The sequence below is a fragment of the Acinonyx jubatus genome, chromosome E2 (assembly GCF_027475565.1).
Source record: "Acinonyx jubatus isolate Ajub_Pintada_27869175 chromosome E2, VMU_Ajub_asm_v1.0, whole genome shotgun sequence".
Taxonomy (NCBI): Eukaryota; Metazoa; Chordata; class Mammalia; order Carnivora; family Felidae; genus Acinonyx; species Acinonyx jubatus.
The window spans coordinates 51988359-52016326 of NC_069396.1; the positions used below are offsets into that span (position 1 = coordinate 51988359).

Here is a 27968-nt window from a genome sequence, read left to right on the forward strand (position 1 = left end):
GGGTCGGGGCGGCGAGAGGACACCCCGACAGCCTCCGCAATGTCCGGGGCCCAACTTCCAGCGCAACATGTGTAGCGGCGCCCTCGCCTAGTTGGGGTGGCCGCAACCTTGGGGGACAGACAGGGCAGGACGGGCCCGAAGACGAGGAGAGAGAGCCAGCCAGAGCCAGGGACAGGCAGGAGGTCCCCACCACCGCCACCGCCACCGCCACCGCCGCCGCCGCCGCCGCCGCCGCCCCAGGGCCTGGGCCCCCAGCGGCTCCCTGAGCCCTCCGGGGAATCTTCGGGTCGCTGGACTCTGGGTTCCGGTCCTGCCCCCCGCAATACCCCCCACAGAACAGGGTCATGAAAAGGTAAGGCCGGGGTAGGGGATGCAGGGGTGGGGGGGTGGGGGTGGGAACGCGGACCCCCAGAGCTAGGACCGGGAAAGTTGGCCAGGGGCCTCAGGGAAGGAGGGGGACTGAATGGTGAGCAGAGGTCTTTGCCCCTCCCTCCCCAGCTCCCTTGTCTCCTGGGATCTCTCCTCCGCCCCCTCTCTGAGCCCCTTTCTCCTGGGTGCCTACACCTCAGACCTAATCCCCCATTTCTCGGACACTTTGCACCCTCTCCCCAGCCCCGCATACCTGACGCCCCGAATCCCTCTGCCTCCCATCTCTCCATCCCTCTTCCCTCTGTATCCCCCTGCCCGCATTGGTCTCCCCCCCTCCTCGCCGGCCCGTCCCTCTCCCTCTCTCCTCTCGCTCTTCCCTCCCTTCTTAGAGCTATGAGTCTGCTATTAATACCCCCGCCAAGGACCTTGAGGGCATCCAGGCCCCGAGCCCCCCGAGCCCCAGGCTGCCACCCCTTCCTCAAGGTTCTGGAATACCCTTCTAGCCTGTTCTGGGCACCAGGATTAGGGTGGGGAAGGAATGGTGTTGGAGGTGGGGGGGGGGGAACGGGATGCCGTCTGCAGCACGACGCGAGGTGGGGGGGCGGGCTGTTGATCGAAGTGGCCTCTCCTCTCTCCTGTGATGGATTTGGGGGGGAGTGATGGAGACAGGGACACCCCAGGAATCTCTGGCACCCTCCTCTTCCTCAGCTGGGGGACAGCCTGAGGTCCTGAGTGGGGTGACAGGAGGCTGGAGCTGGCTGGGGTTCAGTGGGGGGAGCTCCCAGGATGTTGGGACTGACGGGGCTTGAGACAAAAAGCGGGTCCTTAAGGGAGGAGAGGGCCAGGGGCCTGGACTCCTGGTTTCTGGACATAGAGGAGGCTGGGCACCCAGTCTGGGGGGCAGGAGGGGGCCAGGACTCCTGGGTCCTGGCAGAGGGCAAAACTGAGCACCTGGGCTCCAGAGCCAAGAGTCTTGAGTCTCTACGGGAGAAGTTAGAGCTTCTGTGTCTGAGGGAAGAGGGGGCTGGGGGCTCAGTCTCCTGAGTCTCTGACAGGGCAAGGCGGGGGGGGGGGGGAGAAGTCTGGCTCTTTGGCCCCATGGGAATGGACCTGGGGACTGAGCTTCAGGAGGTGGACCTTGGGGGCCTGGGCAATGTGATCCCTGCAGGCATAGGTCCTGGACAGGGCCTCCAGAGGCCCCCCAGCTGCTGGGGGTGCCACGTCTCAGACCCTGGAGGTGTGGGCGCCTGCCCTCCCCGAGGGCGGACTGGGCATCCAGCTTCCTGAAGGGTCGGGCTGGAGCCGTCCTCCTGGACCCCCGCAGGGAGCAGGACCCTGAGGTCCCCTAGGACCCAGGCCAAGCAGGGGAGGGTCTGAGGCAGAGGAGAGTCGGAGGGATGAGAAGCCACGGGGAAAAGAGGAAAGAGCGAGTGTTAACCCCGCGGGGGCCAGGCCACAGCTGTGGGTTATTTTGGGGTGGGGGGGGCTATTCTGAGCGCTGATTGAGCCAGCTGCTTGGGGAAGGGCAGAGGAGAGGAGGGGCCGGGGGGAGCCAGGATTTCGGGGGGCCAGGCATACTCGGAGTCCCCACCCCCATCCCTGGGGTGACAGTGGCCCAGGATCGCTGGGGAGGCAGGTGGAGGGGGGCAGAGCAAGGCCTCCAGGCAGGGGAAGGGGTGTGGGCCTCTCCCCCACCCTGGCTATCTGTGGGGTAGAGGAGGCCTGCGCTACCATGGCAACCGGATAGGAGCCTGATTGACAGCCAAGAGAGAACTCTTCCCTGTCTGGACCCCCTCACCCCTTCAGGAAGCCCCTAGTGCAGACTGTAATCTCTCTCCAGGAACCAGGAGCCCAGGCCCCCAGTGCCCTCCTCCTTCAGACCCAGGAGCCAGGAGTCTGGGCTCCCAGCCCGACCACCCCAGGCAGCTAGCATTCAACAGGGGACACAGGAAGAGATGCTGTATTTCCTCTAATTTACTAAATTGCTCTGGGCTGGGAGCCAGGGACCCCCGCCACCCTCCCCCCCACCCCAGCTCTCCACAGCTGTGCCCCCCAACCCCCCAAGCCAGCCTGGACTGGGACTCTCTCTCTAGCTCTCATTGAGAACAGTGCGGGGTTGGGGGGGAGGGAGATAGGACAGGAGTAACGGGGCAAAAACAGGTTGGGGGTTGTGGTCGAGGTGGGGGGTAAGGCCCTGGGGGCGTTTTCTCCCCTTGGGATGCCCCACTCATTTCTTTTTGTCTCTTCTTTCTCTCCCCCCACACACCTGACCCCTTTTCCCTTTCTTTTTTTTTTTTCCCCCTCACTTTTTCTTCCTTTCATTTTTGATCCCTCCTGCCACCCGCCTTCCTGGCCTTGCTTTCATGTCTGTGCCGGGCACCTCCCTGGTGGGGGTCTTGACCTTTCCCTTGGCTCGCTATTTCTGTCTTCCTATGTTTTCTGTCTGCTCTGCCTGCCTCCTCCCTCAATCCCTGTGCTGCCTGTTTCTCTCTCGCGTGTCCGGGTCTCTTGGTGGCCGTGGGGTCTGTCTTCCGCCCTCTGTCCAACTTTCTCCCCTCTCCTATTTCTCCCGGCCTCCCTGTCACTCCCCCCCCCCCCCACTTCTGTCGCTCTGGCTTATCTCTGCCACCTTCCTCTCCCCGTCTCTGTCACTCTGCGCCTCTCTACCCCCCCCCCCCGTCTCTGTTTCTCCTTTCCCTCTCCCTCCTTGTTCCCGTCCATGCCTCCCTCCAACCATCTCTCTGTGGCCGTTTTCCTCCCACTCCCTATCTCCCTGGGTCTCTCTCTCTGCTCCCATTCTGACCCCATCGCTGTGGGTTTGTTGCCCATCCGTCCTGCATCATTGTCCACCCCATTCTTGCCTCGTCTCTTGTCCCTCCCTCTGCACCTGCTCTGTCCCCGTTACCCACCTCTACTTTCCCTGGCTCTGTGGCCGTCCCTGTGCCTCGCTCTCTCCGTCTCTGGCTCTCCCCGTGCCCGTGCCTCCCTCCGCCTCTACTACCCCGACCTTTCCCTCTCCTCCCTCTCCCTGCGTCTCCCCTCCCCTGTATCTCCCCTTCTCCGTGTCTCTCTGCATCTTGTCCCCCCCGTCTCGGTCTCCCCATCTCTGTGTCTCCCCCTCCTGTGTGTCTCTCTCCGCTCCCGGGGTCTCCCCGGCTCTGCGCGCCCCCTCTCCCGTGTCAGAGGCCGCCCGGAGGGGCCCGCAGGCGATGCGCGGCGCCGGTGGCCCCCGCGGCCCTCGGGGCCCCGCTAAGATGCTGCTGCTGCTGGCGCTGGCCTGCGCCAGCCCGTTCCCGGAGGAGGCGCCGGGACCGGGCGGGGCCGGCGGGCCCGGCGGGGGCCCCGGCGGGGCGCGGCCGCTCAACGTGGCGCTCGTGTTCTCGGGGCCCGCGTACGCGACCGAGGCGGCGCGCCTGGGCCCGGCCGTGGCGGCGGCCGTGCGCAGCCCGGGCCTGGACGTGCGACCGGTGGCGCTGGTGCTCAACGGCTCGGACCCGCGCAGCCTCGTGCTGCAGCTCTGCGACCTGCTGTCGGGGCTGCGCGTGCACGGCGTCGTGTTCGAGGACGACTCGCGCGCGCCCGCCGTCGCGCCCATCCTCGACTTCCTGTCGGCGCAGACCTCGCTGCCCATCGTGGCCGTGCACGGCGGCGCCGCGCTCGTGCTCACGCCCAAGGTGCGCGCGACCCGCGGGGGGGCGGGGCCGGCCGCAGGGGGCGGGGCCCAGCCTGAGGGTCCGCATCTGGGCCGCAGTGGGGCCGGCGGGTGGAGTCAGATCTAGGTAAGGGGCGGGGTTGGCACGGAGGGGCGTGGTCTATACAGAAGGCGCGGGCCCCGCGGGGGGACTGACCTAGGAGCAGGGTCTGAGAGAGGCCCTGCGTGGCGTGGACGGTCAGAGTATGGGGAGGGCTGAGGGTCTGCGGGAGAAGCGAGTCGGGGGGGGAGTGGCACCCGGGGAAGAGGCGGGGCGGGGCGGGGCGGGCCAGCGAGGGCCGGGGACTGGTTACAAACAGGGACCCGCCCGGGATGTAAGTTCTGAGGGCGGGGTGGGATCTGGGATGGGCAAGGGGAGAGTCGGTTGGAAAGGAATGGGGTTCAGGAAGGGGTGAGGTCTCGTGAGGAGGCGGGGGCCAGGAAGGCAGGGAGAGGGCCAGGAAAGAGGGTACTGAGGTCAGGGACGGGCAGGGGCTTGGCCTGGAGGGCATGGGCTCCAGAGGTCGCGGTAGAAGGACGGAGCCATCCGGTGAAAGGAGGGGCAGGAGAAGGGGAGGAGTCGTTAGTGAGAGGTGGGCCGGGGAAGGTAGTCAGGGGAGGGGCAGAGCTAGCCGGTGAGGAGCCAGGCCAGGAAGGTGGCAGGGCCTACGCTGTGGTCTAAAGGGGCGGGGCCTAGACAAGGAGACAGTCGCGGAATGGGGGTTGGGCAGGGGCATGCCCCAGTGGTAAAGTGTGGAAAGAGAGAATCCGGAGGGTGGGCCTGCGAGGATGAAGGGCCACCAGAGAGGCAGGCCCAGCCGAAATGAAAGATCAAACCCAGGACCCTGCAGGGGAGAGGGGGCGGCGGCTGGAGCTGGCTGCGGCCCCGCAAAGAGGCCTGCACCCCGAGGGCACAGGGGGGCCAGCTGGAGCGGACTTCTGGTAGGAAAGGACAGAACTGGACCAAGTCTGGTGTGCGGACTGACAAGGAGAAGGGATCCGCTAAGAGGAGGAGCCTGAGAAGGGGCGGGGCCTGTTCAGGGGTGGAGCCAGCGGAACAGAGGTGGCATGTGCTGTGGATGGGGCCATCTGAGTGGGCGGAGCCTAAGTCCCCAGCAGGTCCCTGCTGAGAGGGCCGGTGGCCTTGTGACTAGGTCAGAATTACATCCTGGGATTCGTAGCTCTCTCCTGACCAGAGCATTGTAGGAAGGGCCTCTGTCCAACTTTCTTCTCTGAGACAGGAGTTGCCCAGAGATCTGCAGGCAGATCCCCTTCGAGGTGATTTCTTATTACGGCGTGGCTGCCACCTTTGTCCCCTACCGAGGGATGTGGTTCCTCCTGCCTCCATTGCCCCTGATAAGTGTGGGCCTCTCTGTTTACGGCCACCCGGGACCTGGGACCCTGCTCAGCGCCCTCTCGTTGCCTTCCGGGAAATGTAGTCCCTTCCGTATCTCTGGATAGAAGAAGGCGTGGTCCTCGCAGGGCCATCATGCCTCCACTGAATGCCGGGACCGTGATCCCCTCAGCACATCTCCACTTGCCAAGGATGAGGCCCTCTCGGGATTCTCGTTGCACGCTGGGGGGCCTCATCCCCTCAGGACAACCGCCCAAGTCTCCTACCCATATAACCACAGGCACACGCCTGGGAAGAAAGTCCGCTTCTTGTCACTGAGGGCTGATTCTGTGCCAGGGCTGTTTTAGCTTCTGGGGAAGACAGTTATGAAAGGAAAAAAAAAAAAAGATACGCCCCCTGCTGTCTTATGTAGTTTGCATTCTAATGGGGAGACAGAAAGCAAATAGCAGATGCCAAAATCTGTCCTGGAGGAAAGGTAATGACTGAGGATGGGGCTCCATTCAGTAGATGGCAATCAGGGGAGGCCTCCCTGAGGAGGTGATAACCGAGCTGGACCTGACGAATGAGGAGCGGTACATCCAGCGTGAAGGAGCTGGGGGAAAGTGTGCCTGAGAGAGAGAGAGAGAGAGAGAGAGAGAGAGAGAGAGAGAGAGAAGCCAGCTACGGGCCAAGCCCTCCAAGCTGGAAGGAACTTGATGTGTTTGAGGAAGAACAAAGAGGTGGGGGGTGGCGGGGAGGTGGGGGGTCAGAGAGGCAACAAGGGCCTGTTCGTGCAGGGCCTGTGGACCACAGTGAGGACTTTGGCTTTGACTAGAAGGTAGAATTATTGGAAGGTGTTCAACCCAGAAGGGATTTGATCCAACTGGTATTTTGACAAGATTGACTCTGTCTGGCTGCTGGATGGAGAATGGACTGGAAGATTGGGGGAAAAAAAAAAGTGTTAGCAGAGAGGGGTCAGGAAGCTGTTATAGTTGTCTAAGCCAGAACGTGGCCAACGAGGGTTGTGATAAGGCGGCAGACCAGAACATCTGTGGAAGAACAGATGACTGGGGTTATGTTTTGAACGGAGAGCCGAGAAGACTGGAACATGGCCTGGATCAGGCAGGAGAGAAAGAGAAGGAAAGGAGAATTTAGCTTTGGGACCTGAGCCTCTGGGTGAATAAGGATAGGAAGAGAGGGAACGAGTTTGAGGCCAGGGGGAAAGATCAAGAATTCTGGTGTTGACATGCTAATTTTGAGATGCCTCTGGGAAATCCAAGAGGAGAGGTTGAGAAGAAAGGGGGCTAGGTCCGTCTGAAGTCCACGAGAGAGGTGGTAACTGTATAGGAGCCAGCAACGTTCCGTCCCGGGTGGTAGAACTTTCTGCGGTGATGAAGATGGTCTGTATCTGCCCGGTCCAGTCTGTCGGCCACTAGCCCTGTGTGCTATTGAGAGCTTGACGTGTGGTTAGTGCAGCCAAGGCGCTAAATGTTACTTAACTTCAATTAATTTAAATGGGCAGCAGCTACCATATTGGACAGCACGGGAGGCAGTTTTTTGGTTCTTTTTTTTTTTTTTTCCAGTGTTTAGTTTTGAGAGCGCGCGCCCGCGCGCGCGCCAGAATCCAAAGCAGTCTCCAGGCTCTGAGCCTGAGGCGGGGCCTGAACTCACGAACTGTAAGATCATGACCTGAGCCAAACAACCGCCTGAGCCACCCAGGCGCCCTGTGGAGACAGTATTTAAATGCGCGGGTCTGGATGAGATCGCCAGGGAGGGAGGACGGAGAAAAAAGAGGAGACAAGGGCACTACTGCATTTAGAATACTGAGGAACTGTCCAACAAAGAAAAAAGTCATGGAGGTAGCAGGCAAAAATCAGAGAAGGCCAAATCCACCCAGCAAAGCTGCTTCCCGCTGGGAGTGCCGGTACCTTCGGCACCCTCGTTGCATGCTGGGAGATGTAGTCCCTCTCGGTGGAGGCTGGGGACTGTAGTTCCCTCCCTGGATGCTGGGCGTGTCCTAGGGTGATGTGAGCTGCTGTAACAGATAAGACCCCACGTCTCGGTGGCTCAGCCCCATAGAAGGCTGTTTCTCACGCGTATAAAACTCAAACAGGTGTTCCTGACCGCAGGGGGCTCTCCTCCAAGGGGGGTCTCAGGGACTCAGGCTCCTCCCTCTTGCGGCTCTGTAATCCCCTAGGACCTCAGAGCTCTCTGCTGGGGCCTCTGCCCCAGTGCTCAGGCAGGGAGGAGAGTCAGGTGTACTGGGAGGCGAGAGAGCTTTGACGGATAGGCCTAGAACTCAGTCGCGAGGCGACACCTACCCCAGGCCTAGCTCTGTGCTTCAGCAAGACAGGCAGAGGGGTCTGGTGAAGAGCTAGGCCACCGGGGTGCCCTTGTCAGCTGCCGGGAGATGAGATCCCTCTTGACCCCTGGGAACCGAAGGCCCCCTCAGGGACTGCTGGGAGCTGTGGCCTCCGCACGTCACGGGGCCTGACAGCCCCCTCCTCCCCGCGCAGGAGAAGGGCTCCACCTTCCTGCAGCTGGGCTCGTCCACAGAGCAGCAGCTGCAGGTAATTTTCGAGGTGCTGGAGGAGTACGACTGGACGTCCTTCGCAGCGGTGACCACGCGCGCCCCCGGCCACCGGGCCTTCCTGTCCTACATCGAGGTGCTGACGGATGGCAGCATGGTGGGCTGGGAGCACCGCGGGGCCCTGACGCTCGACCCCGGAGCAGGCGAGGCCGTGCTGGGTGCCCAGCTCCGCAGCGTCAGCGCCCAGATCCGCCTGCTCTTCTGCGCCCGCGAAGAGGCCGAGCCGGTGTTCCGGGCCGCGGAGGAGGCGGGCCTCACCGGGCCTGGCTACGTGTGGTTCATGGTGGGGCCCCAGCTGGCTGGAGGCGGCGGCTCGGGCGCCCCGGGCGAGCCCCCTCTGCTGCCAGGAGGCGCCCCACTGCCCGCCGGGCTGTTTGCAGTGCGCTCGGCCGGCTGGCAGGACGACCTGGCCCGGCGTGTGGCGGCCGGCGTGGCGGTGGTGGCCAGAGGCGCCCAGGCTCTGCTGCGTGACTACGGCTTCCTGCCCGAGCTCGGCCACGACTGCCGTGCCCAGAACCGCACCCACCGCGGGGAGAGTCTACACAGGTGAGCGGGGGTTGCCTTAGGAGGGCTGTGGGAAGCCTCTAGAGCCGGACTACCCGCTCGCCGGCCGAGCAGCCTCCGACGGGTCGCGGCCCCCCTCAGAGCCCTGGTGTTCTTTCTGTAAAGTGGACACGGTGGGGTCTCCTTCCTGGGCTTACACTAGGTAACTTGGAAAAGAAACACCCAAGACACAGTGAGTGTGTTATTACAACAGTTCGCGATTTTCAGACGATTGTTTGTTTGTTTCACAGTGTAATGTCTCTGAAATCAATATATGCCTGACGATTGGCGGCTTCTCGCGGTTTAATTGGCAGTGCGTTTTTCTTTCCGTGTGGTACATAGAAATAATGATACATCTTAAGGATTTATTTATTTTGGGGAGAGAGCGCGCGAGCGGGGAAGGGGCAGAGAGGAGGGGTGGGGACAGAAGAGCTGAAGCAGGCTCTGCACGGAGAGCAGCCAGCCCCAGGCGGGGGCTCGAACTCACGAACCGTGGCAATCGTGTGGCGACCGGCCTGGGCCGGAGTTGGACGCTCAACCGACTGAGCCACTCAGGCGCCCCGAGTTACATCTTCTACTTGCGGGCACCTCAGATGTGGTGGAATGCATCCAGAGTATAAGCTGGATTTCAGTAACAAAATGACCCCAACAATTCAGTGCCCCAAACGAGGTACAAGTTGTTCTGTCGATCCGGAAATGAGGGGCACCTGGCTGGTTCAGGCGGTAAAGAGTGCGACTCTCCATCTCTGGGTTGTAGGTTCGAGCCCCACGTGGGGAGTGGAGATCACTTAAAAAGAAAATCTTAAAGGGGCGCCTGGGTGGCGGTTAGGAGTCCGATTTCGGCTCAGGTCATGATGTCACGGTCCGTGGGTTCAAGCCCCCGCATCTGGCTCTGTGCTAACAGCTCAGAGCCTGGAGCCTGCTTCGGATTCTGTGTCTCCCTCTCCCTCTGCCCCTCCCCCGCTCAGACTCTGTGTGTGTGTGTGTGTGTGTGTGTGTGTGTGTGTGTGTGTGTTGTGTGTGTCAAAAATAAATAAACGTTTGAAGAAATTTAGTAAAATAAAATCTTAAAAAAAAAAAAAAAAATCCAGACAGGAGTGTTCCAGGCTATCGCAGGCTCTGTTGTCCCAGGTGATCATTCAGGGACCCAGGACCCTCCCCCCCTGTTGCTCTGCCCCCCTTCTTTGCGGGGTCCAAGCTGCGTCCTTGGCGTGTCTGAATTCTAGTTCCTGAGAAGGAGGAAAGAGAGGAAGTGGGGAGCGAGCGATTTCCTTTTTGGGGCAAGTGCTACAGCAGGGACAAGGCATCCTTTCCGTTGGCGAGAATGACGTCATGCGCCCGGGGCTGCCTGGTTGGTTGGCGACAGTGGCGTCCATGCAGATTGGTGAGACGGCAGTTCTGATTGGCTGGCGCCTGCGCCGTGCCAACTGTTAGAGTTCGAAGGTCCCTCCTGCGCGTGGCGGGGCGCTGGCCGCCGGGAGGCCTGGAAAGCGTGGACTCTGGCTGGACAGGCCAGAGGAGGACAGGGTTTGGTGGGAAACAGCATCTCCACCGCAGGAAGTGTCGGCAATGACGAGTCTGGTGACAGAACAGTGGAAGGAGAGCCCTCTGATCCTGAAGCGAGGGCGAGGGGAGCTTAGGAAGAGGGGGTGGGTGGAGCCTAGGAAGAGGGGGTAGGTGGGGCTTAGGAAGAGGGGGTGGGTGGGGCTTAGGAAGAGGGGTGGGTGGGGCTTAGGAAGGGGTGGGCGGAACTTAGGAAGAGGGTGGGTGGGGCTTAGGAAGAGGGGTGGATGGAGAAGAAAACCTAGGGGGAGTGACGTGAAGTTGGTGACTTGGGGAACAGGAGCCAGGGACGAGGAGGTGAGGAGAGCATCCCTCGTTCATAAATACTTACTGAGCGCCCGCTGGGAACGAGGGCTCGTGCTGGGCTCTGGGAACACAAGAGATGAATAAGCCATGGACTTCTCTTCAAAGAACACAGGGTCCTGGAGGGGTGGCAGACAGGGACGGGATAATGACAACACGGTGTGCGGCTTGCAATCCTGGGGGTGGCGCGGGCATTGTGGGAGCGCCAGCAGGAGTTACTGTCTGGGCCAAGACATTTCGGGTTGCAGGGAGCAGAGACTCCTTCAACTTTCCTGAGGGAAGAGGGGGTTTATTGGCAAGATAAACACGCACAGCACCCAGACGCCAGGAATTGAGGCCAATCTCTTTCTGATTGTGTCCCTCTTACTCTCTCGGTCCCTGCCTCTCCCTCCCACCGCCCCCCCCCCCGCCCCTTCCCGACTTGCCACGCTCCGGTTCTCTTCTTCCCACTGCTCACGCAGAATCTCCGCTCTCTGCTAACCCTCATCGGTTCATCCCATCCTGTCTACCACCCATCCCCCCGCCCCCAGTCTCGCAGCCAACGTCTTCCCAAAGAAAGAATTCCATTGGCCCCAATCAGCCTTCCAAACGAGGCTGCACAGTCACGGGTCTGCGTATGGAGTCAGGGAGGTTTCCAAGACGAGGAGCTCTCTGAGCTGAGACCTGACAGTTGAATTGCTCAACTCACTCATTCATTGAAAAGCCCTTTACTGCGTAGTCTCCTGTGTGCCAAGCACTGCCTTAGACACAAGAGTACATAGTATTATTAGAATAAGGTCCCCGCTCTCATAGAGCTTACCAGCTCATAGCAGAGGCAAAAACAGCGAACAGACAAGACAAGGAAGAAAACATACCAGCAGGTGATGGAACAGGTAGAACGTGATGAGAAATGCCCAGGATTCCAAGAGCGGCTCGGAGTTCACCAGAAAATAGTATTCCAGGCAGAAAGATCAGCATCGTACAAAGGCCCAGAAGGGAGAAAACTCAGGCAGGTGGCTGGACCCACAATAGCTCAGGGGGGGATGAAGGCGGGAGAATTAGGGGTTGGGGGTGATGAGGCTGGGGAGGTAGAGGGGGGCCAGGCCATAAGGGCCTTGAATGCCAGGTTGAGAGGCTGGACTCTGTTCTGGAGCACCGGGGAGCCATGGGGGGCTCAGGGCGGAAAGAATTTGAGGGTAGGAAGGGTTCAGAGATGCGGCTGCACAGGCAGGTGGGGCCAAAGCACACAGGGTCTCTAAGAGGACCTCAAACTCAGGTGGAGGGTCTGGGACCTTGTTCATGGGGCACTGGGCAGTGAGCAGAGAGTACCGAACAAAGAAAAAGAAGACTTGGGTGTTCGGGATCTGGGGGGAGAGACTCCAGCCAGGGGCTGAGGCTTGTCCATAGAAGGGATTTTTCTCTGCCTTCACCCGCCTAGGGCCAGTCCAGGTACCCACATGTCCCCTCCCTTCCTCCTGGGCAGGTACTTCATGAATATTACCTGGGACAACCGGGATTACTCCTTCAATGAGGATGGCTTCTTGGTGAACCCCTCTCTGGTTGTCATCTCCCTCACCAGAGATAGGACGTGGGAGGTGGTGAGTCCCAGCCCCAACCTCAGGCATGGGAGAGGGTCCGGACTCCTGGGCACTGAGGGAGAGGGCGTGGGGACCCAGACGCCTGGGTCCTGGCAGAGAGAAGGGCTGAGGTCCTGGACTCTGGCCTCTGAGGGAGGGAGGAGCCTGGACTTTTAGGTCCTGGCAGGGGGTGGGGGGGGGTGGGGGGTGGGGGTGGGGAGTGGGAGCCTAGACCTGTGGGTTCTCATGGGGCCCAGACTCCTGCATCTAAGGGAGAAGGAGCTGGGAGCCCGCGCTCTGAGGAAGGAGGGCCGTGATGGGCAGAACATTCTGGAAAGTACCCTCCACCCCCGGAAGGAAGCCTGAATCCCCTTCTCTTGGCCAAGGTGGGCAGCTGGGAGCAGCAGACTCTCCGCCTCAAGTACCCGCTGTGGTCCCGCTACGGCCGCTTCCTGCAGCCTGTGGATGACACACAGCACCTCACCGTGGCCACGCTGGAGGAGAGGCCCTTTGTCATTGTGGAGCCCGCCGACCCCATTAGTGGCACTTGCATCCGAGACTCCGTGCCCTGCCGGAGCCAGCTCAACCGCACCCACAGGTGACAGCCCGATCTCCAGGAGTTCCAGTTTCAAACTCCCTTGAAGTCCGGCAGCCCTGGACCCAGCCCCCTCCTCCCTTGGCACTCAGCCCAGTCACCTTGGACCAGTCACGGAACTCCTCCGAGCCTCAGTTTCCCCAGAAAGCGCTAGCCATAGTTTTAGCTGCTGCTTGGCTCTCCCTCCATACCCTCACCCCATGGGGGAGTCTGAAGTGGGGGGTCCCCAGCATCCCCAAGCCTGCTCGCTCCCCTGCAGCCCTCCCCCGGACGCCCCCCGCCCGGAAAAGCGGTGCTGCAAGGGCTTCTGCATCGACATCCTGAAGCGGCTGGCGCAGACCATCGGCTTCAGCTACGACCTCTACCTGGTCACCAACGGCAAGCACGGAAAGAAGATCGACGGCGTCTGGAACGGCATGATCGGCGAGGTGAGGCGGGATGCGGTCCGGGGAGGAGCCGGGCTGGGGCGGGGCCAAGGCGCCAGAGCGCTGGGGCCGGAGGGGCGTGGCCCGAAGGAGGGAAGCCGGGCTCGGAAGGGGCGGGGCCGGCCCCCCGAAGACCCGCCTCGGCCGCGGGGCGGGGCCACGGGGACGGACTCGAGACGGCGAAAGGGGCGGGGCTAGGAGGGCGGCACCCTGAAAGAAGGGGGCGGGGCCGAGGGGGTGCCGCCCAAATCCGGAGAGCGGGTTCTCGGAGCCTCACGGGGCCTGGGGCTACCTCCTCCCACTCCAGTTCCCCGCCTCTCCCCTCCGCCTTTCGTGCCCCACTCTGCGTCCCTCTCATTCACTCTCCTAACCCTCTCTGTCCCCCTGTCTCTGGTCTCCTGGGGCCGGGCTTGCCCACCATCCTCCTGTATGTGCTTGAGCCAGCCGGGTTCCTTCACCCCCTTCCTCGCCCTCACCCCAGGTGTTCTACCAGCGCGCCGACATGGCCATCGGCTCCCTCACCATCAACGAGGAGCGCTCCGAGATCGTGGACTTCTCTGTCCCCTTCGTGGAGACGGGCATCAGTGTGATGGTGGCACGCAGCAATGGCACCGTGTCCCCCTCGGCCTTCCTCGGTGAGCCCGGGGCCCTGGGACGGCAACACTGGGGCAGCTGCGTGCCCGGGTCCCATCCTGGTGTTGCCTGTCCCCGCGGTGTGACTGGCCAAGTTGGCATGGCTTCTGAGCTTCGGTTTCCCAGTCTGTAAAACGGGAGAAGCCATCTTACCACGAGGCCCAGGACCCTGGAGCTTCAGGAACCTTCTCGGGCACATTCTCTTCAAGGCCCTGCGCCTTGCATTCTTGGAGTCATAATTCTGTATGGTTTTTATCTTAAAGACACCCCTCCAAATTGTATAAGCTTCAGGCCCCACAAGCCCCAAGTCTTCCCCTGTATATGAGATGAGGAAAAGAGATTAGCTTGGTAATGGCACATAGTAAGCGCTCGATTCACTTATCGGTGTTCACCGAGTACCTATCATGTGCCGGGCTCCGGGGCTGCACGCAAATCCCTGTCCTCTAAGAGCTCTTGGCCTCGTGGGGAAGACAGACAATAATCTCTTAAATGGATCCATGGGACGAAATCACTGCAGGTGATGATGAAGAGGATGAGAAACTAAGCCAGGGGAAGAGTTGGAGAGGTACAGGGTCGGTGCCATCAGGGGAGGGCAGGAGGGCCCCTTTAGGGAGGTGACTCGGTCCTGTGGAGATCTGGCTGGAGGGCGGTTCCAGGCAGGGGGAGCAGCGGGCAAAGACCCCAAAGGTGGGAACGCGTGTGGAGTGTTTGGGAAACGGAGCGAAGCCTGTGTGGCTGGAGGTGGCCGTGAGAGGGTGGGAGGCGAGGACCGAGAGGGAACAGAGTGGATGATGCAGGGGCCTTGGTGGCTCTGGTGGGAGAGTGGGGTTTCACTCTTGCTGCGACGGCCAAGGTTTTAACTATAGGTGATGGGGGAGGGGGGCATATGATCAGATCTAGGCTTATAAAACATCCCACTGGAGGCCCTGTGGAGGCCGGAGGCCCCCGGGAAGGCAGAGGTCCGTGCAGAGCGGTGGTGGGTGTGGGATAAGAAGATGACAGTGAGGGTGAGACAAGGAAGGAACCAGTCCTGGGATGCGATTGGGAAGCTGACACCCAGCGGGTTGGTGGCCTTGAGGCGCACCGGGTCGGGATCTCACTGACCGAACTGGGAGACAACAGCAAGAAAAGTGCACATCAGGCCAAGGGCAGCAGGGCACGTCCGTTCTCTCGCTCTCTGAAGTCTGGGCAAAGCTCCTGGGAGCAGAAAGGCCGGGAGACAGCACAGCTCTTCCTTTGTGTTTCGTTTCTGTGTATTTCCCCCCGACAACATCTCCGTGGCCTTCTCTTTGCACCAAGGTCCCTGCGGGTACACCCTGAGAGGCACATGGGGCCCCTGCTTCAGCAGGGAAGTGACAAGGTCGTACTTGTGCGCCACCACGTTGCCCAGCGGAGGCAACAAGCGCGTTCCCGGATGCCGCAGTGACAGTCCGGGTGGTGACCCTGCTGTGACAGGGGCAGTGCCGGCCGCTTGCGCTTGGCCCAGGGAGGTCAGATCACCTGGTAGGAATCTCGGGGAAGTGGCGATTTGGGTTTATTGTCAGTGAAACCTCCCGGAGGCGGTGTGAGGAGGAGACACACGGATGCGAGTTTGTCTGGTAGGTAGGTCAGGGTGGTGCCCCTGTCAGGGGAGACAAGGCGGAGAGGGCGAGGCTCATTCTGGAACTGTGAGTTCTGGCTGGTTAAAGCAGTGGGTTCTTGAGAGAGTGATCATGCCGGAAAGGAGCGTGGAAGCGAGGCTGAGGGGCGGTGACTTTGTCACGGAGGCACTGGGGAGCCACAGAGGGCTATGGGCAGGGGGGAGGCCAGGTCACCTCTGGGTGCAGAAGGATCCTCTAGGGCTGCAGGGGCCGGGGAGGGGGGTGGTGGCTGGAGAGGGCAGACAGGGGAGATGGTCCAGGGGAGAGAATGAGGTCTGAGCTTGTTGGCTGAGAGAGTGGAGAGGGGGGCCGAGTTGGGGGGCAGAAGTCGGGGGGACAGGCTGTGGCTGGTGAGGGGGAGGGGGGAAGGGTGTGCAGCTGGCAAATGGCGGGGGTTGGACTGGATGGATGGCGGGGCTCCCAGGATGGGGGGCCTGGGCATTGGCCTCGGTGTGAAACCTGGTGGGTGGCCAGGTGGAGACTCGAGGCTCAGGAAACAGTTTAGGAGACCGTTTATATTTGGTGGCAGAAACTGCAGAAGAGGTTGAGGTGGCGGTCTTTGAGAGACACTGTCTCCCAGGGGTCTGGATGGGCACTGAGACGGTCCCTGAGATGAAGAGCCTGGGCAGGGGACAGAGCAGGACAGGGTCAGATCTCTGATGCACCATGTTCTCACGTCTGTGGTCCCCCAGTCCTTGGCTTGGCCAAGTCATGACCCCACACCCCCTTGCCCCCAGAGCCCTACAGCCCTGCCGTGTGGGTGATGATGTTCGTCATGTGCCTCACTGTGGTCGCGGTGACCGTTTTCATCTTCGAGTACCTCAGTCCCGTCGGCTACAACCGCAGCCTGGCCACGGGCAAGCGTGAGTCCCCTTCCTCCATCACCTCCGAGCACCCGGACCGCAGATGGAACTACATTTCCCAGCAGCCCCTGGGGGGGGGGGTAGAGTGGTGGCCTCTGGAGGTGCCAAGAGGCCTTGGGGGCCGCTGGGAATTGTAGTTCCTTCTGCTCCCTCATGGAGTAGAAGGGATTTGGGGTCCATGGTCCCTTCCTGGCCCCTTGCAGGCCCTGGAGGCTCAACCTTCACCATTGGGAAATCCATCTGGCTGCTCTGGGCCCTGGTGTTTAATAACTCGGTGCCCGTGGAGAACCCCCGGGGGACCACCAGCAAAATCATGGTGCTGGTGTGGGCCTTCTTCGCCGTCATCTTCCTCGCCAGCTACACAGCCAACCTGGCCGCCTTCATGATCCAGGAGGAGTATGTGGACACCGTGTCTGGGCTCAGTGACCGAAAGGTGTGTGGCGGGGGAAGGGGGAGGGAGGGGGCGGGGAGGGGGAGCTGGCTGGGATGGGAGGTCAGGTCAGAGTTTGGCCGCCGGGAGGTCAGGGAGGATTCCTGGGAGTCTTTTCCCGGAGAGAGTTCCAAACTGGTAGAATAGAACCTTCTGGAAGAGAAAGGTTGTGTTTCTATTTAAACGTTCCCAGGAGGAGAGAGTGTCCCTAAACGTCCTGGGGTGGGGGTGGGGGGCAGCAATGCCAAATGGGCTATTCTAGACCAGTGCTTCCCTCAAACCGTGAGGAAGGGCTAATCTGTGACCTTTTCCCGGTGCAGATCGGTGTTTTTGTAAGACACCATAGAAACGAATTGTGAGAAAAGAAACATAAAATGGAAAAACCAAGACGTGCCGCATTCAAACCCCAAGTTTTACTCAGTTTCAACAGACGTAACATCATTCTGGCCAATCGCTCTAGGGGCACGGCACCTGGCGGGCTCAGTCGGCAGAACGCGCGACTCTTGATCTCGGGGTCGTGAGTTTGAGCCCCACGTTGGGTGTAGAGTTTCCTCCAAAAATACATACATAAATAAACTCCCCTCCAAAAAATTGCTTTAAGTGCTCCCTCCCTCGAGGTCTGTACTTCACCTCATCACCGATCACGGTTTGTTTGGGGACTGGTGATATACAGAGCACGCTTGGAGACCAGAGTGGTTAGCTGACCTATTAGAACCTATCGTGACCCATTAGAAGGCTGAGAAATCAGTTCAGTGAATTGCAACAGCTTTTTTTTTTTTTTTCCGTACACGTAATATGTTTGCATCTTTGCTTTGGTCGTATACGCACTTGACGTTGGGCCAACACACACCTGTGTGGCTACGTCTGTTGTTAAAAGAGTGAACTGTTTCCGAACGGATGGGTACATAGCAACCGCCTCTAGCCCTCCCCCCCGCCCCCCCCCCCCCCCGTGCCAAGCGCCTGCCCCTGGGACCTCCCATGATCCAGCAAGTTAAGGGTTAATGCCTGGCACGTCAGGGGCCTCTGGGACCCTTCTGGAACTCTGGAGCCAGCGTCTCTTCTGATCGGACTATGATCCGGCCATGCTGGCTGTTAGAGATTCCCATAGTATTCCTGATCATGTGGACGTATACATGCGTGGACACATATGCACGCATATCTGTGGCTAGCTGCGGATGTGTCTGCTGGGTTGGAGTCGAAAAGGGTCGTGGTGAGCGCGCTTGAGAAACGCTTCTGGACCGGGGCGCCTGCCAGATGGCCCGCGTCCCCCAGAACAGAGCATCTGGGTCAAGGATGTCCTTGACCCAGATGGCCCCAGGGGGGCGCCCTAATAACTTCCCATTCTGCCCCAGTTCCAGCGGCCCCAGGAGCAGTACCCGCCCCTGAAGTTTGGGACGGTGCCCAACGGGTCCACGGAGAAGAACATTCGCAGCAACTACCCGGACATGCATAGCTACATGGTGCGCTACAACCAGCCCCGCGTAGAGGAAGCGCTCACTCAGCTCAAGGCAGGGTCAGCGCAGACTCGGGCTGGGGGGCGGGGGGCCGCCGGGGGCCCTGAGGATGCTCCGAGATAGCGAGGGGCCGGGGGGTCGTTCATCAGCCTCAGAGGTCAGCCAGGGGTGGGCCAGCTTGGAGGGCAGAGGTCGTGGACGGCGGGCGCGAGCTCCCCCTTCCAGAAGTAGCGTCCCTGTGGTGTTTTCAGAGATCTAGTAGCTACAGATTCTGGGGCCAGACTGCCAGGCTTGAAATCCTGGCTCTGGCTCTTCCCGGCTGTGTGACCTCGGGCAAGTTACTCGACCTCTCTGAGCCTCGGTTTCCTCCTCTGTAAAATGGGGATAACAGGAGAACGCGCCCATCAAGTTGTTATAAGAATGATTATGGTTCTCATTATCGGTTAGTATAATATATTATTTACTAGTACTGCTGGGCACACTGTGGGTGTTTGCTGTTATTATTATTATTATTTTCAGTATGATCATTAGACCCGAACTCGCCAGAATCCGTACTTGGATTAGTGTTTCTTTTCTTTTCTTTTTTTTTTTTTAATTTTTTTTTCAACGTTTATTTATTTTTGGGACAGAGAGAGACAGAGCATGAACGGGGGAGGGGCAGAGAGAGAGGGAGACACAGAATCGGAAACAGGCTCCAGGCTCTGAGCCATCAGCCCAGAGCCTGACGCGGGGCTCGAACTCACGGACCGTGAGATCGTGACCTGGCTGAAGTCGGACGCTTAACCAACTGCGCCACCCAGGCGCCCCTTTTATTTTTAATATATATATATTTTTTTAACTTCAGCCTCCCAAATCACAGGGATAAAGTTAAGTTCAGCCTCCAAAGTACAGACCAAGGTTATAACAAAGCTGGGCACAGTAACTGTCCTCCCTGTTCCTCCTCGATTGCACTATTCAAAGTGCATATATTTCCTAAGCCCCTAGTCTATGCCAGGCTAGTGAAGAAACAGACCATAATCCCGGCTTTGGGGGAGCTTAGAGTCCAGAGATGGGAAATGAACCAGAAACACACAAATGGAGAAATCAGTATGATTGCTCCAGAAAGTGCGGGTGAGTTAGGGCGCGTCTGAATTGGGACATATTCACCAAGGTGTTCAGGGTGGTCCTCTCGGAGGAGGTGACTGGAGCAGAGCCCCAGAGGACGTGAGGGTTAGCCGGGTGGACTTACGGAGGCAGAGGCTTGAAGGCAGAGGAAACAGGTTGTGCAAAGGGCCTGAGACAGGAGTGGTCTTGTGGCTGTAGGGCAGAGAGCTGACCGAGGGGAAGATGAGAGTGAGACACGGGTGTGGGACCTGAGGCTGAGGTCAGGGCTGGGTTTTCTTCGAAGGGCAGTGAGAAGCCACGAAGAGGGGGGAATTTAGGCAGGGAAGGGTGTGATCTGATTTCTGTTTGCAAATGCCCCTTCTGGCTGCCCTGTGGCCAATGGATGGTCGGGCATCAGCGGGACCAGGGTGGAAGCTATCGCGTCCTCTGGGTCACCGTCCCCAAGGCCCACCCTCTGCTCACCCCTCAAGTAGCCACTCCTAACTGAATCGTTTTTTACCGCTCTGTCTCGATTGAAATTTTTGAAAAGAAAGCTAACCGATCCGGTTGAAGGAAAATGTTGGGTACGCATCGCAAAGCGGCGGGGTGGGGGATGGGACTCTCAGAACCTGTTGCAGACAGGAAACCGAGGCTTTGTGAGAACGTGCAAGTCATTCGTTGCTTTTGAAATGTTTTAAGGAGCACCACCTCTGTGCCAGGCACAGTTCCTGCACTGGATAACAATAGACAACACAAGAGGTAAGTTGCATGAATCCTTAGGAGTAAACAGACAGAGGTGTCTTTTTCTCTCTCAGTAAGAAGTCCAAGGCGGGCATGACAGCTCAAAGATACCATCAATGATCCCAGCCCTTTCCACGTATTCGTTCCGCCATCCTTCCAGCCTTGACCTTCTTGCTCACTGTGATTGCCTCCTGGTCACAAGATGGCTGCTGCCGCGCTGCAGCCTTGGTTCCAGGCAAGAAGGCGGAGGAAGCGCGAAATTGTGGGGGACTTCCTCCTGGCAAGGCCTTGCCTTTTTAGTGGGGGGAGAGTATGCCTTTCTGGGGGAACTTCTGGCTGTTTCGCGGGCGTGTGCCAGATGGTCACTGCTAGCTGCAGAGGAGGCTGGGAAACTGAGTGCGTTAGCCTTCGGGCCGCCGTTGTAGACGATGGCAGAGGGAGAGGTCGCAAAGGGAGACTGTGCCAGCCAAGCCGTCCGCCGGAGTCCTGCCCTTGTGCAGTTTGTGTTTTGCCACCGAGAAGCCTCTCCCGTGTATCTTTTCCTTCTCAGGGGCTGTCCTTCCGCCGTCTGTCTTGACCCCTGGGGGGGGCGGGTCACACCGTCTCTCGTCTCCACCTCTGCCTGTGTCCGCTCGGGGCTTCCTTCCCCTGCAGACCTCTCACTTCTGATACCAAGAACGGGAGTACCTTCTCATGAGTCACCTCTTCTTTCTTTCCCTTCCTGTCTCTTCACTGCTGTTCTCTCTGCCCCACGCCCCACCCCTGCAGAGATCTGCCCCCCCCTTCTCCTTCACCTCCCCCTTGAAGCACCACGAACTCGAGGTGTGTTGGGTAACAGGCTTTTCTTTTTAAATCGAGACTTTGGGGGCGCCTGGGTGGCTCCGTCGGTTAAGCGTCCGCCTGTGGGTTTCTGCTCAGGTCATAATCTCCCGGTTCGTGGGTTCGAGCCCCATGTCGGGTTCTGTGTTGGCAGCATGGAGCCTGCTTGGGATTCTCTCTCTCTCTCTCTCTCTCTCTCTCTCTGTCCCTCCTCCACTCGGACTTTATCTCTCTCAAAATAAATAAGTAAACTTAAAAAAAAGTACAAACAGAGAGGCTAAACAAGTTCAAGGTCAGAATTCCGCCCTGGAGAGAACCTGACTCCTTGTCCCCCCACATGAATCTGTTTCCTTGCCTTCGACAAGCATCCTGCATCCCTTGGCTCCTGGCCCTGCGTCCCTGAAACTGCTCACGTTGTCATCTCTTCTCTGACAGACCCTCCTCCCTCCCTCTTGAAAGGTCCTCGTGATTACAGTAGGTCCGCCCAGATAATCCAGGATAATCTCCCCATCCCGAGATGCTTCATTTAATCACATCTGCCATATTCGCGGGTTCCAAATATTAGGGTGTGGGTATCTTGGGGGGGCATTATTCTTTCTACCCCCAGTTCTCAGAGCATAATCTCTCTCCAACCGGAAGTGTGGATTCTGCGTGGGCACAACTCCTTGGCCCCAGGGACCCCTCTGGCAATAGGGGGTGGGGCGGGGAGAGTCCTCAAAAGCTGGGGGCCCAGAACAGCACTCCCTTGCCTGAGGTCTGAGGGGTGTGTTGAGTTTGGAGAATCATGGGCAGAGGTGTTGGGACACAGAATAGCACAGGAAAAAAAAAAAGAAAAGTTTTTTAATTTTTTTTTAATGTTTATTTATTTTTGAGACAGAGACAGAGGGTGCGTAGGCGAGAGGCATAGAGAGGGAGACACAGAATCTGAAACAGGCTCCAGGCTCTGAGCTATCAGCACAGAGCCCCACGCGGGGCTCGAATTCACGGACCGTGAACTCACAAACGGTGACATCATGGCCTGAGCCCAAGTCGGGCGCTTAACCAACTGAGCCACCCAGGCGCCCCTAGGGGTGTTCAACAGCCCTGATCGTACAATCAGACGGCCCTGGCTTGGAATGGGAGCTACCCCTTACTTGCCATGGGCCCTGGGCCAGGCAATTCAGCTTCTGAGCCCTAATTTTTGCCTTCATAATATGGAGTCAACAATCCCCCCGGGGACCAAGGGGGGAACCAAGATTCCTGTCCGCCTTCTCGGTTTTGTCCTCTCAGGGGCCACTGGCTCTCATCTCAGGCTCTCTGCACAGATCTTGGCTTCGGCTGTGCCCACGGACGCTGTATGGCCCCCAGTTTCCCTGCAGGTGTTCAGCTCCAGGGTCCGGCGGGAGCCCTGGCGCGGCCTCGGTTCAATTTCACAGCTCCGCTAGTGAGAATCCCGCCGGTCCAGCGAGGAGTCGGGTGCCCTTGGCCTGGCCAACCAGCAGCGGCCAGGGTGGGACCTGGTCACGTGGTTCCTGGGCCGCCACGCCCCTGCGCCGCACAGGTTCTCAAAGATGAACCTCTGGGAACCTGCTGGCAAACAAAATCTGGTGCTCATTTCCAGAACACCGGCCTCCTGCTTTTCCAGGGGGTTTCCTGGTGGACCCCTCAGCACCCTTCCCAGGGCTCCCCCATCTGGAGGAGAGCCCCTGTCTCTGTGCCCAGCACGACCGCCTGTCGCCTTCACATTCCCCAGCTTCTTGAACAAAATTTCCCTTCCCCCCAACTGTCTTTTAACCTCTCCTTAACGGTATTCTTTGCCTGACACTTGCTTGTTGTTAAAACTAAGGTAAAGGGGTACCTGGGTGGCTCAGTCAGTTCAGGTCACAATCCCGTGGTTTGTGAGTTCCAGCCCCACTAAAGGCTCTCTGCTGTCAGCCTGGAGCCGGCTTCGGATCTTCTGTCTCCCTCTCTCTGTGCCCCTCTCCCGCTTGCGTGCACCTGCGCGCGCGCGCGCTCTCTCTCTCTCTCTCTCTCTCTCTCTCTCCCAAAAATAAATAAGCAAAAGAGTGACACCTGACTAGTGACTGCCATTCTGGACAGTGTAGATCCAGAAGTCTTTCGACCTCTTTTTTTTTTTTAAGTTTGTTTGTTTGTTTATTTATTTATTTAGTAATCTCTGCATCCAAGGTGGGGCTTGAACTCACGACCCCGAGATCAAGAGCCGCGCCCTCTTTGGAGTGAGGCAGCCAGGCGCCTGTTTTTACCTCTTTTGTTGTTCCATTTCCTTCCCTTCCTTTCCCTCCTTCGTCTCCTCCTCGGCGTCTTCTGTATTTTATTTTACTTTTATTTTTATTTTTGAGAGAGACAGAGCGTCAGCGGGGGAGGGGCAGAGAGAAAAAAAACACAGAATCCGACGCAGGCTCCAGGCTCCCAGCTGTCGGCGCAGAGCCCACGTGGGGCTCGAACTCACGAACCGTGAGATCGTGACCTGAGCCAACGGAGCCCCTCAGGGGGCCCCTCCTTTGCTGCCCTCTTGCTCCTCCTTCTCTGGAACTTGTTCCCGCTTCCTCCTCTCTTTTGCTCGCTCCACCCCCGGAGGTCATACAGGGTCTCCCCGCCCCTTAGGATCGCTGGAACGTTGGCTCCAAATTCCCTTCCCAAGAATCCTGCAAATTCCGGTGCTTCTCAGGGTCACTCTGGCTTCCAGCTCCTCTTCGCCGGATTTAACTCGCTTTCTGGAACATCTCGCCGGCCCGAGCGTATCTTCCCAGCTCCACAACCTATCGACCCAAATCGGAACCCACTCCTCCCCCGAGTCCCCAGAAAAGCCCCCACCCCCCCACCCCGTGCTGGCCTCTCAGATCCGAATGTCTAGGGCTGGGTCCCCGCTCTCCTCCGGAATTCGAGGCGCGCTGCCGCCCGCTGCTAGGAAGTGTTTCCTGGCCGCGTTAAAAGACGTAAAAAGAAACGGGTGAAATTAATTTTAACAGTGCGTCTTACTTAACCAGGTATAGTCAAAATATTGCAACGTGCGATCAGTATGGAAATGGTTGTGACCTTTTACATAATCCCCCCGCCCCGCACCCCCGCAAGAAGCCTAGGTGCGTTTCACACTCAGCGCATCTCAGATCAGACGCGCGGCGTTGAAGGGCCCAGAATAGCCACGCGGCGCGTAGCTACCGTATTGGGCCGCCGGGCCTACATCACGTAAATGCAGATTTTCCTAGTGAACCTTAGGAACAAGCTCTGGGCCCCACCCGGAGCCCCCTGGGACTTTCTCCCTTCCTTACTCACCCCCAGGGTATCCGACCCAGCCAGCCAGCTGACTCATCACGCCCTCTCCCCTCTCCTAACCATTCGTCCTCAGCCCCTCCCTCTAGGGAGACCCTGGGGGATTCGAGATCCTCTCCCTCTGTTCTGCACCGCGGGGCGGTCTCCCTGGGCTCTGCCCACCCACCCCTACTTCCGGGGAGCTTGAGGCCCCATTCCTTGGGAGTCAGAGGCATTGCCTTCCTCTTGGACTTACCCAGGTATGCCTCTTGTTGTCGGTCTCTTTCCTCGGGGAGCAAGAATGCAGTGACTCAGGGGGACCCCGTGTCCAGAGAATCCACTCGGTTCCTGAGTTTTGGAGAGCAGCCCCATCTCAAAAAAAGGACCCCAAATCTATCCCACCCCTGACTTCGGACCAGGATAGACACCTGTTTTGTTTTGTTTTGTTCACCCAAATGTCAGCCACAACCCCCGCCCCCCAACAACCCCCTCCATTGCTTGAGGCTCCAACCTGTGTCTTTTTATAATTCATCTCTGTGTTGTCGGGGCTGTTGTTGTTGAGCTGTAACATGCACAAGCTAAGCGTGAAGCTCAAGGATTTGTCTGTGTCCCACATGCAAATGCGGAAGGGCGGGCGACCACACCCAGATTAGGGTATGGCAAATTTCCAGTCCCTCTCTGGTCACCCTAGATTGTCACTGTAAATTAGCATTGCCTGGTTTGGGATATCCCATAAGCAGAAGCGCACGGGGCGTATGTGGTAGCTTTTGTGTCTGGCCTGTTTTGCCCGAGCTCTGTTCTGCTGGGGAACGTTTGGATTATTTCCAGTATTCGGCCATTAGGAAGGTTCTATGAACATTCTTTTTTTTTTTCTTTCTTAAATTTATTTATTTATTTTGAGAGAGAGAGAGAGAGAGAGAGAGAGTGTGTGTGTGTGTGTGTGTGTGTGTGTGTGCAGGAGGGGCAGAGAGAGAGGGGAGAGAATCCCAAGCAGGCTTCGCACTGTCAGCGCAGAGCCCAGGCGAGGCTCTAACTCAGAAACTGTGAGGTCATGACCTGTGCTGAAACCACTTAACTCACCGCCCCCCCCCCCCAGGCACCCCCTCTACTGGGAACATCCCTGTGGAAGTCTTTGGGGGGATATACACATGCATTTTTCTTGGGTCAACACGCATGGGCGCAAACGACAGGGTCATAGGGAGGTGTATGCTTAGCATTTAAAAGATACTTCCCTGGGGCGCCGGGGTGGCTCAGCCGGTGGAGCGTCCGGCTTCGGCTCAGGTCACGATCTCACGGTTCATGAGTTCGAACCCCGCGTCGGGCTCTGTGCTGACAGCTCGGAGCCTGCTTTGGCTTCTCTCTCTTTCTGCCCCTCCCCTGCTTGTGCTCTGTCTCTCTCTCTCTCTCTCTCTCTCTCTCTCAGAAATAATAAATGAATAAACTTTATAAATGAAGGAAGGAAGGAAGGAAGGATGGATGCTTCTAGACATCTGCCAAAGTGGTTGGGTCAACTTCCACACCGGCAGCGCATTCCTCTGGTCCCGTATCCTTGCCAAGGCCTGGATCCTTCCCATCTCGTTTTCATTTACTTTAGTGTTTGTTCTACATCAAGTTCTGCTCTAACTCATGTAATTAGGTCATTCTCAGCTTTCTGGGGCTCCCGTTAAGTCTGTGGCCTCACAGTTCTGGAGGCTCCCGGTGCTCCGGGTTCCTTCTCAGGGCCAGGGAAGGAACTCCCCATGGCTCGTAGCTGGGCATCTTCCCGCCGTGTCTTCACGTCGTCTTCCATTTCCCCGTCTCAGTGTCCAAATTCCCCCCTTTTTGTGGGGACACCCGTCTTGTTGGATCAGGGCCCGCCTTATTTTATCTTGATCACCTCTGTAAAGACCCTACCTCCAACTAAGGCAGGACTTCCATGTACAACTGTTGGGAAAGGTGACTCAATGCATAAGACTTCATTTTTTTTTAATGTTTACTATTTATTTATTTTCAAGTTTATTTATTTTGAGAGAGAGAGAGAGAGAGCATAAGTGGGGCAGAGAGACAGGGAGAGAGACTCTCAAGCCGGCTCCGTACTGTCGGAGCGGAGCCCAATGTGGGGCTCCAACTCATGAACCGTGAGATCATGACCAGAGCTGAAATCAAGGGCCGGAAGCTTAACTGACTGAACCACCTGGGCGCCCCTATTTATTTATTTGTGTTTTTTTTTTTAAAGAGAGAGAGAGAGGGACAAAGCGTCCAAAGCAGGCTTGCACTGACAGCTGCGAGCCCGATGCAGGGCTCGAACTCATGAACCATGAGCTCATGACCCGAACCAAAGATGGACGCTCAACCGATTGACCCACTCAGACGCCCCTCAACCCATGATATTTTAGAGGTGAAGATTATCATTCCCATCTTATAGATGAGGAAACTGAGGCGTAGCAAGGTCCCACAGCTGCTGGTGGCAGCGTTCGGATTTGAACCCTGGCCATTGGATTCTGAGCCCAGCCCCTCCACCACTAGACTACCTTGCCTCAGGGGGGCAGCAAAAATCCCAGAATCACCCTCTTTGTGCCCCTCCCCAGAAGCCTCTTGGACTCACAAAGAATATCTTGCGTTTCTCACTGTCACCTCTCGCTCTGACTTCCTGTTTCGGCAGAATTCTTTTTCTCCCCAGTATTCCTTTCTACTCTTTTCCCCCCTTAGTTCTATTTTTATCAGAGTTAGACATCCACATAGTTTGCAAAGCCAAATACAAGATCTCTCTGGTTTTTTAGCGAAAGCCAACAGTGTCCCATCTGCCTACCCTTCCCGTCTCGCCCGCCCCAGAGCAATCTGCATTTACCTCATTTATTGTATCATTTTGCTGTTTGTGTCCCTGTCTCGAAATACCGTGTTTGTATGGCTACCTCTTGATTTTTCAATTTCGGGTATTTTCCATTCACTTCTTACTATGGGAGACACATACTCATACTCTTATTCAAATTACTCCAGCCTCCCACACTGTGATTCTGGCTAGATGAAAATGCAGTGTTTATATGTTATGACTGTGTAAATGTTCCCACAGCTGCCAGAAGTAGTAAACCATGATTACTTTCCTCTCCTACACAATTCTTTGTTTTTCCTGGAGTTAATCATTGTCTTTCTTTTTTTTTTCCCCACTTGCTTAGTGGCTGAGTTTTCTTTGTTAATTCAAAATGCTCTTAACTATGTGAATCTCTTCTTCACATGCTCATTTGCATCAGGTACTCCGTTAATTTCACCACACTGACGAAGCTTCCCTCGTGGCCTCTGACCTGCTCCGGCATGCTGCATAGCTACTATCCCCATCCTTTCACCGGTCCCCTGGTTTGGATTCTGTCACATCCTAAACCTCACCCTTCCTGGATTTTTCTCTCTTGTTCTTTTGAGCTTCCTGACAAAAGGCACATGGCGCACACGCGTGCGTGCGTGTGTGTGTAAAATTTTAGAGACACTGCATGTCGAAAACATCTTTAGTCTTGGTAGGCCTTCTGGCTGGGTATAAAATTCTGGGCTGGAGGTCATTTTCTCTCTAATTTTTTTTAATATTTATTTTTGAGGAAGAGAGAGTGAGCGAGCTAACGAGGCAGGGGAAGAAAGCAAGAGGGAGAGAATATCCAAAGCAGGCTCTGCACGGACAGCAGACAGCCCAACGCAGGGCTCGAACTCACAAACCTCGAGATCATGACCTGAGCCGAAGTCAGACACTTAGCCGGCTGAGCCACCCAGGCGCCCTTCCTCTAGAATTTTGAAGGCGTCGCTCTGTTGTCTGCTAATTACCAGCGTTACTGGTAAAAAATCCAAAATCCTTCTGATCCGTAAGCCTGTGTGTCACCTGTTTTTCTTCTCAGTGTGTTGACATTTCTCAGTGAAGCGTCTTCGTTCATTTTCATCGCTGGACCTCTCAAGGGTGTCCTCCTGTCATTTATTCTGGGAAACTTCCTTGATTTCTTTCAGTTGTGATTTCCCCCTTCCCTCCATTTCTCTCTGGAACTCTTATTAATTTGATATCGGGCTTCCTGAACTGTCTCTTCCTTTCATTCTCTTATTTTTTCAGCTCTTTATCTTTCCGCTCTACTTCCCGA

General features: G+C 57.7%; 1 protein-coding gene across 1 annotated transcript in view; it reads left to right on the forward strand.

Annotated features, from left to right (window-relative positions):
* The first annotated feature begins 212 nt into the window (after positions 1-212).
* Positions 213-27968, forward strand: part of GRIN2D (glutamate ionotropic receptor NMDA type subunit 2D) — a 37698-nt gene continuing 9942 nt past the window's right edge. Inside the window, exons 1-10 of the mRNA XM_053209909.1 lie at positions 213-352; positions 3553-4043; positions 7910-8529; positions 11855-11969; positions 12335-12546; positions 12803-12971; positions 13450-13603; positions 15979-16104; positions 16308-16537; positions 17887-18047. Coding sequence (XP_053065884.1) covers positions 3579-4043; positions 7910-8529; positions 11855-11969; positions 12335-12546; positions 12803-12971; positions 13450-13603; positions 15979-16104; positions 16308-16537; positions 17887-18047 — 2252 coding nt within the window. The 5' untranslated portion in view covers positions 213-352; positions 3553-3578. The remainder of the gene's footprint in view (positions 353-3552; positions 4044-7909; positions 8530-11854; positions 11970-12334; positions 12547-12802; positions 12972-13449; positions 13604-15978; positions 16105-16307; positions 16538-17886; positions 18048-27968) is intronic.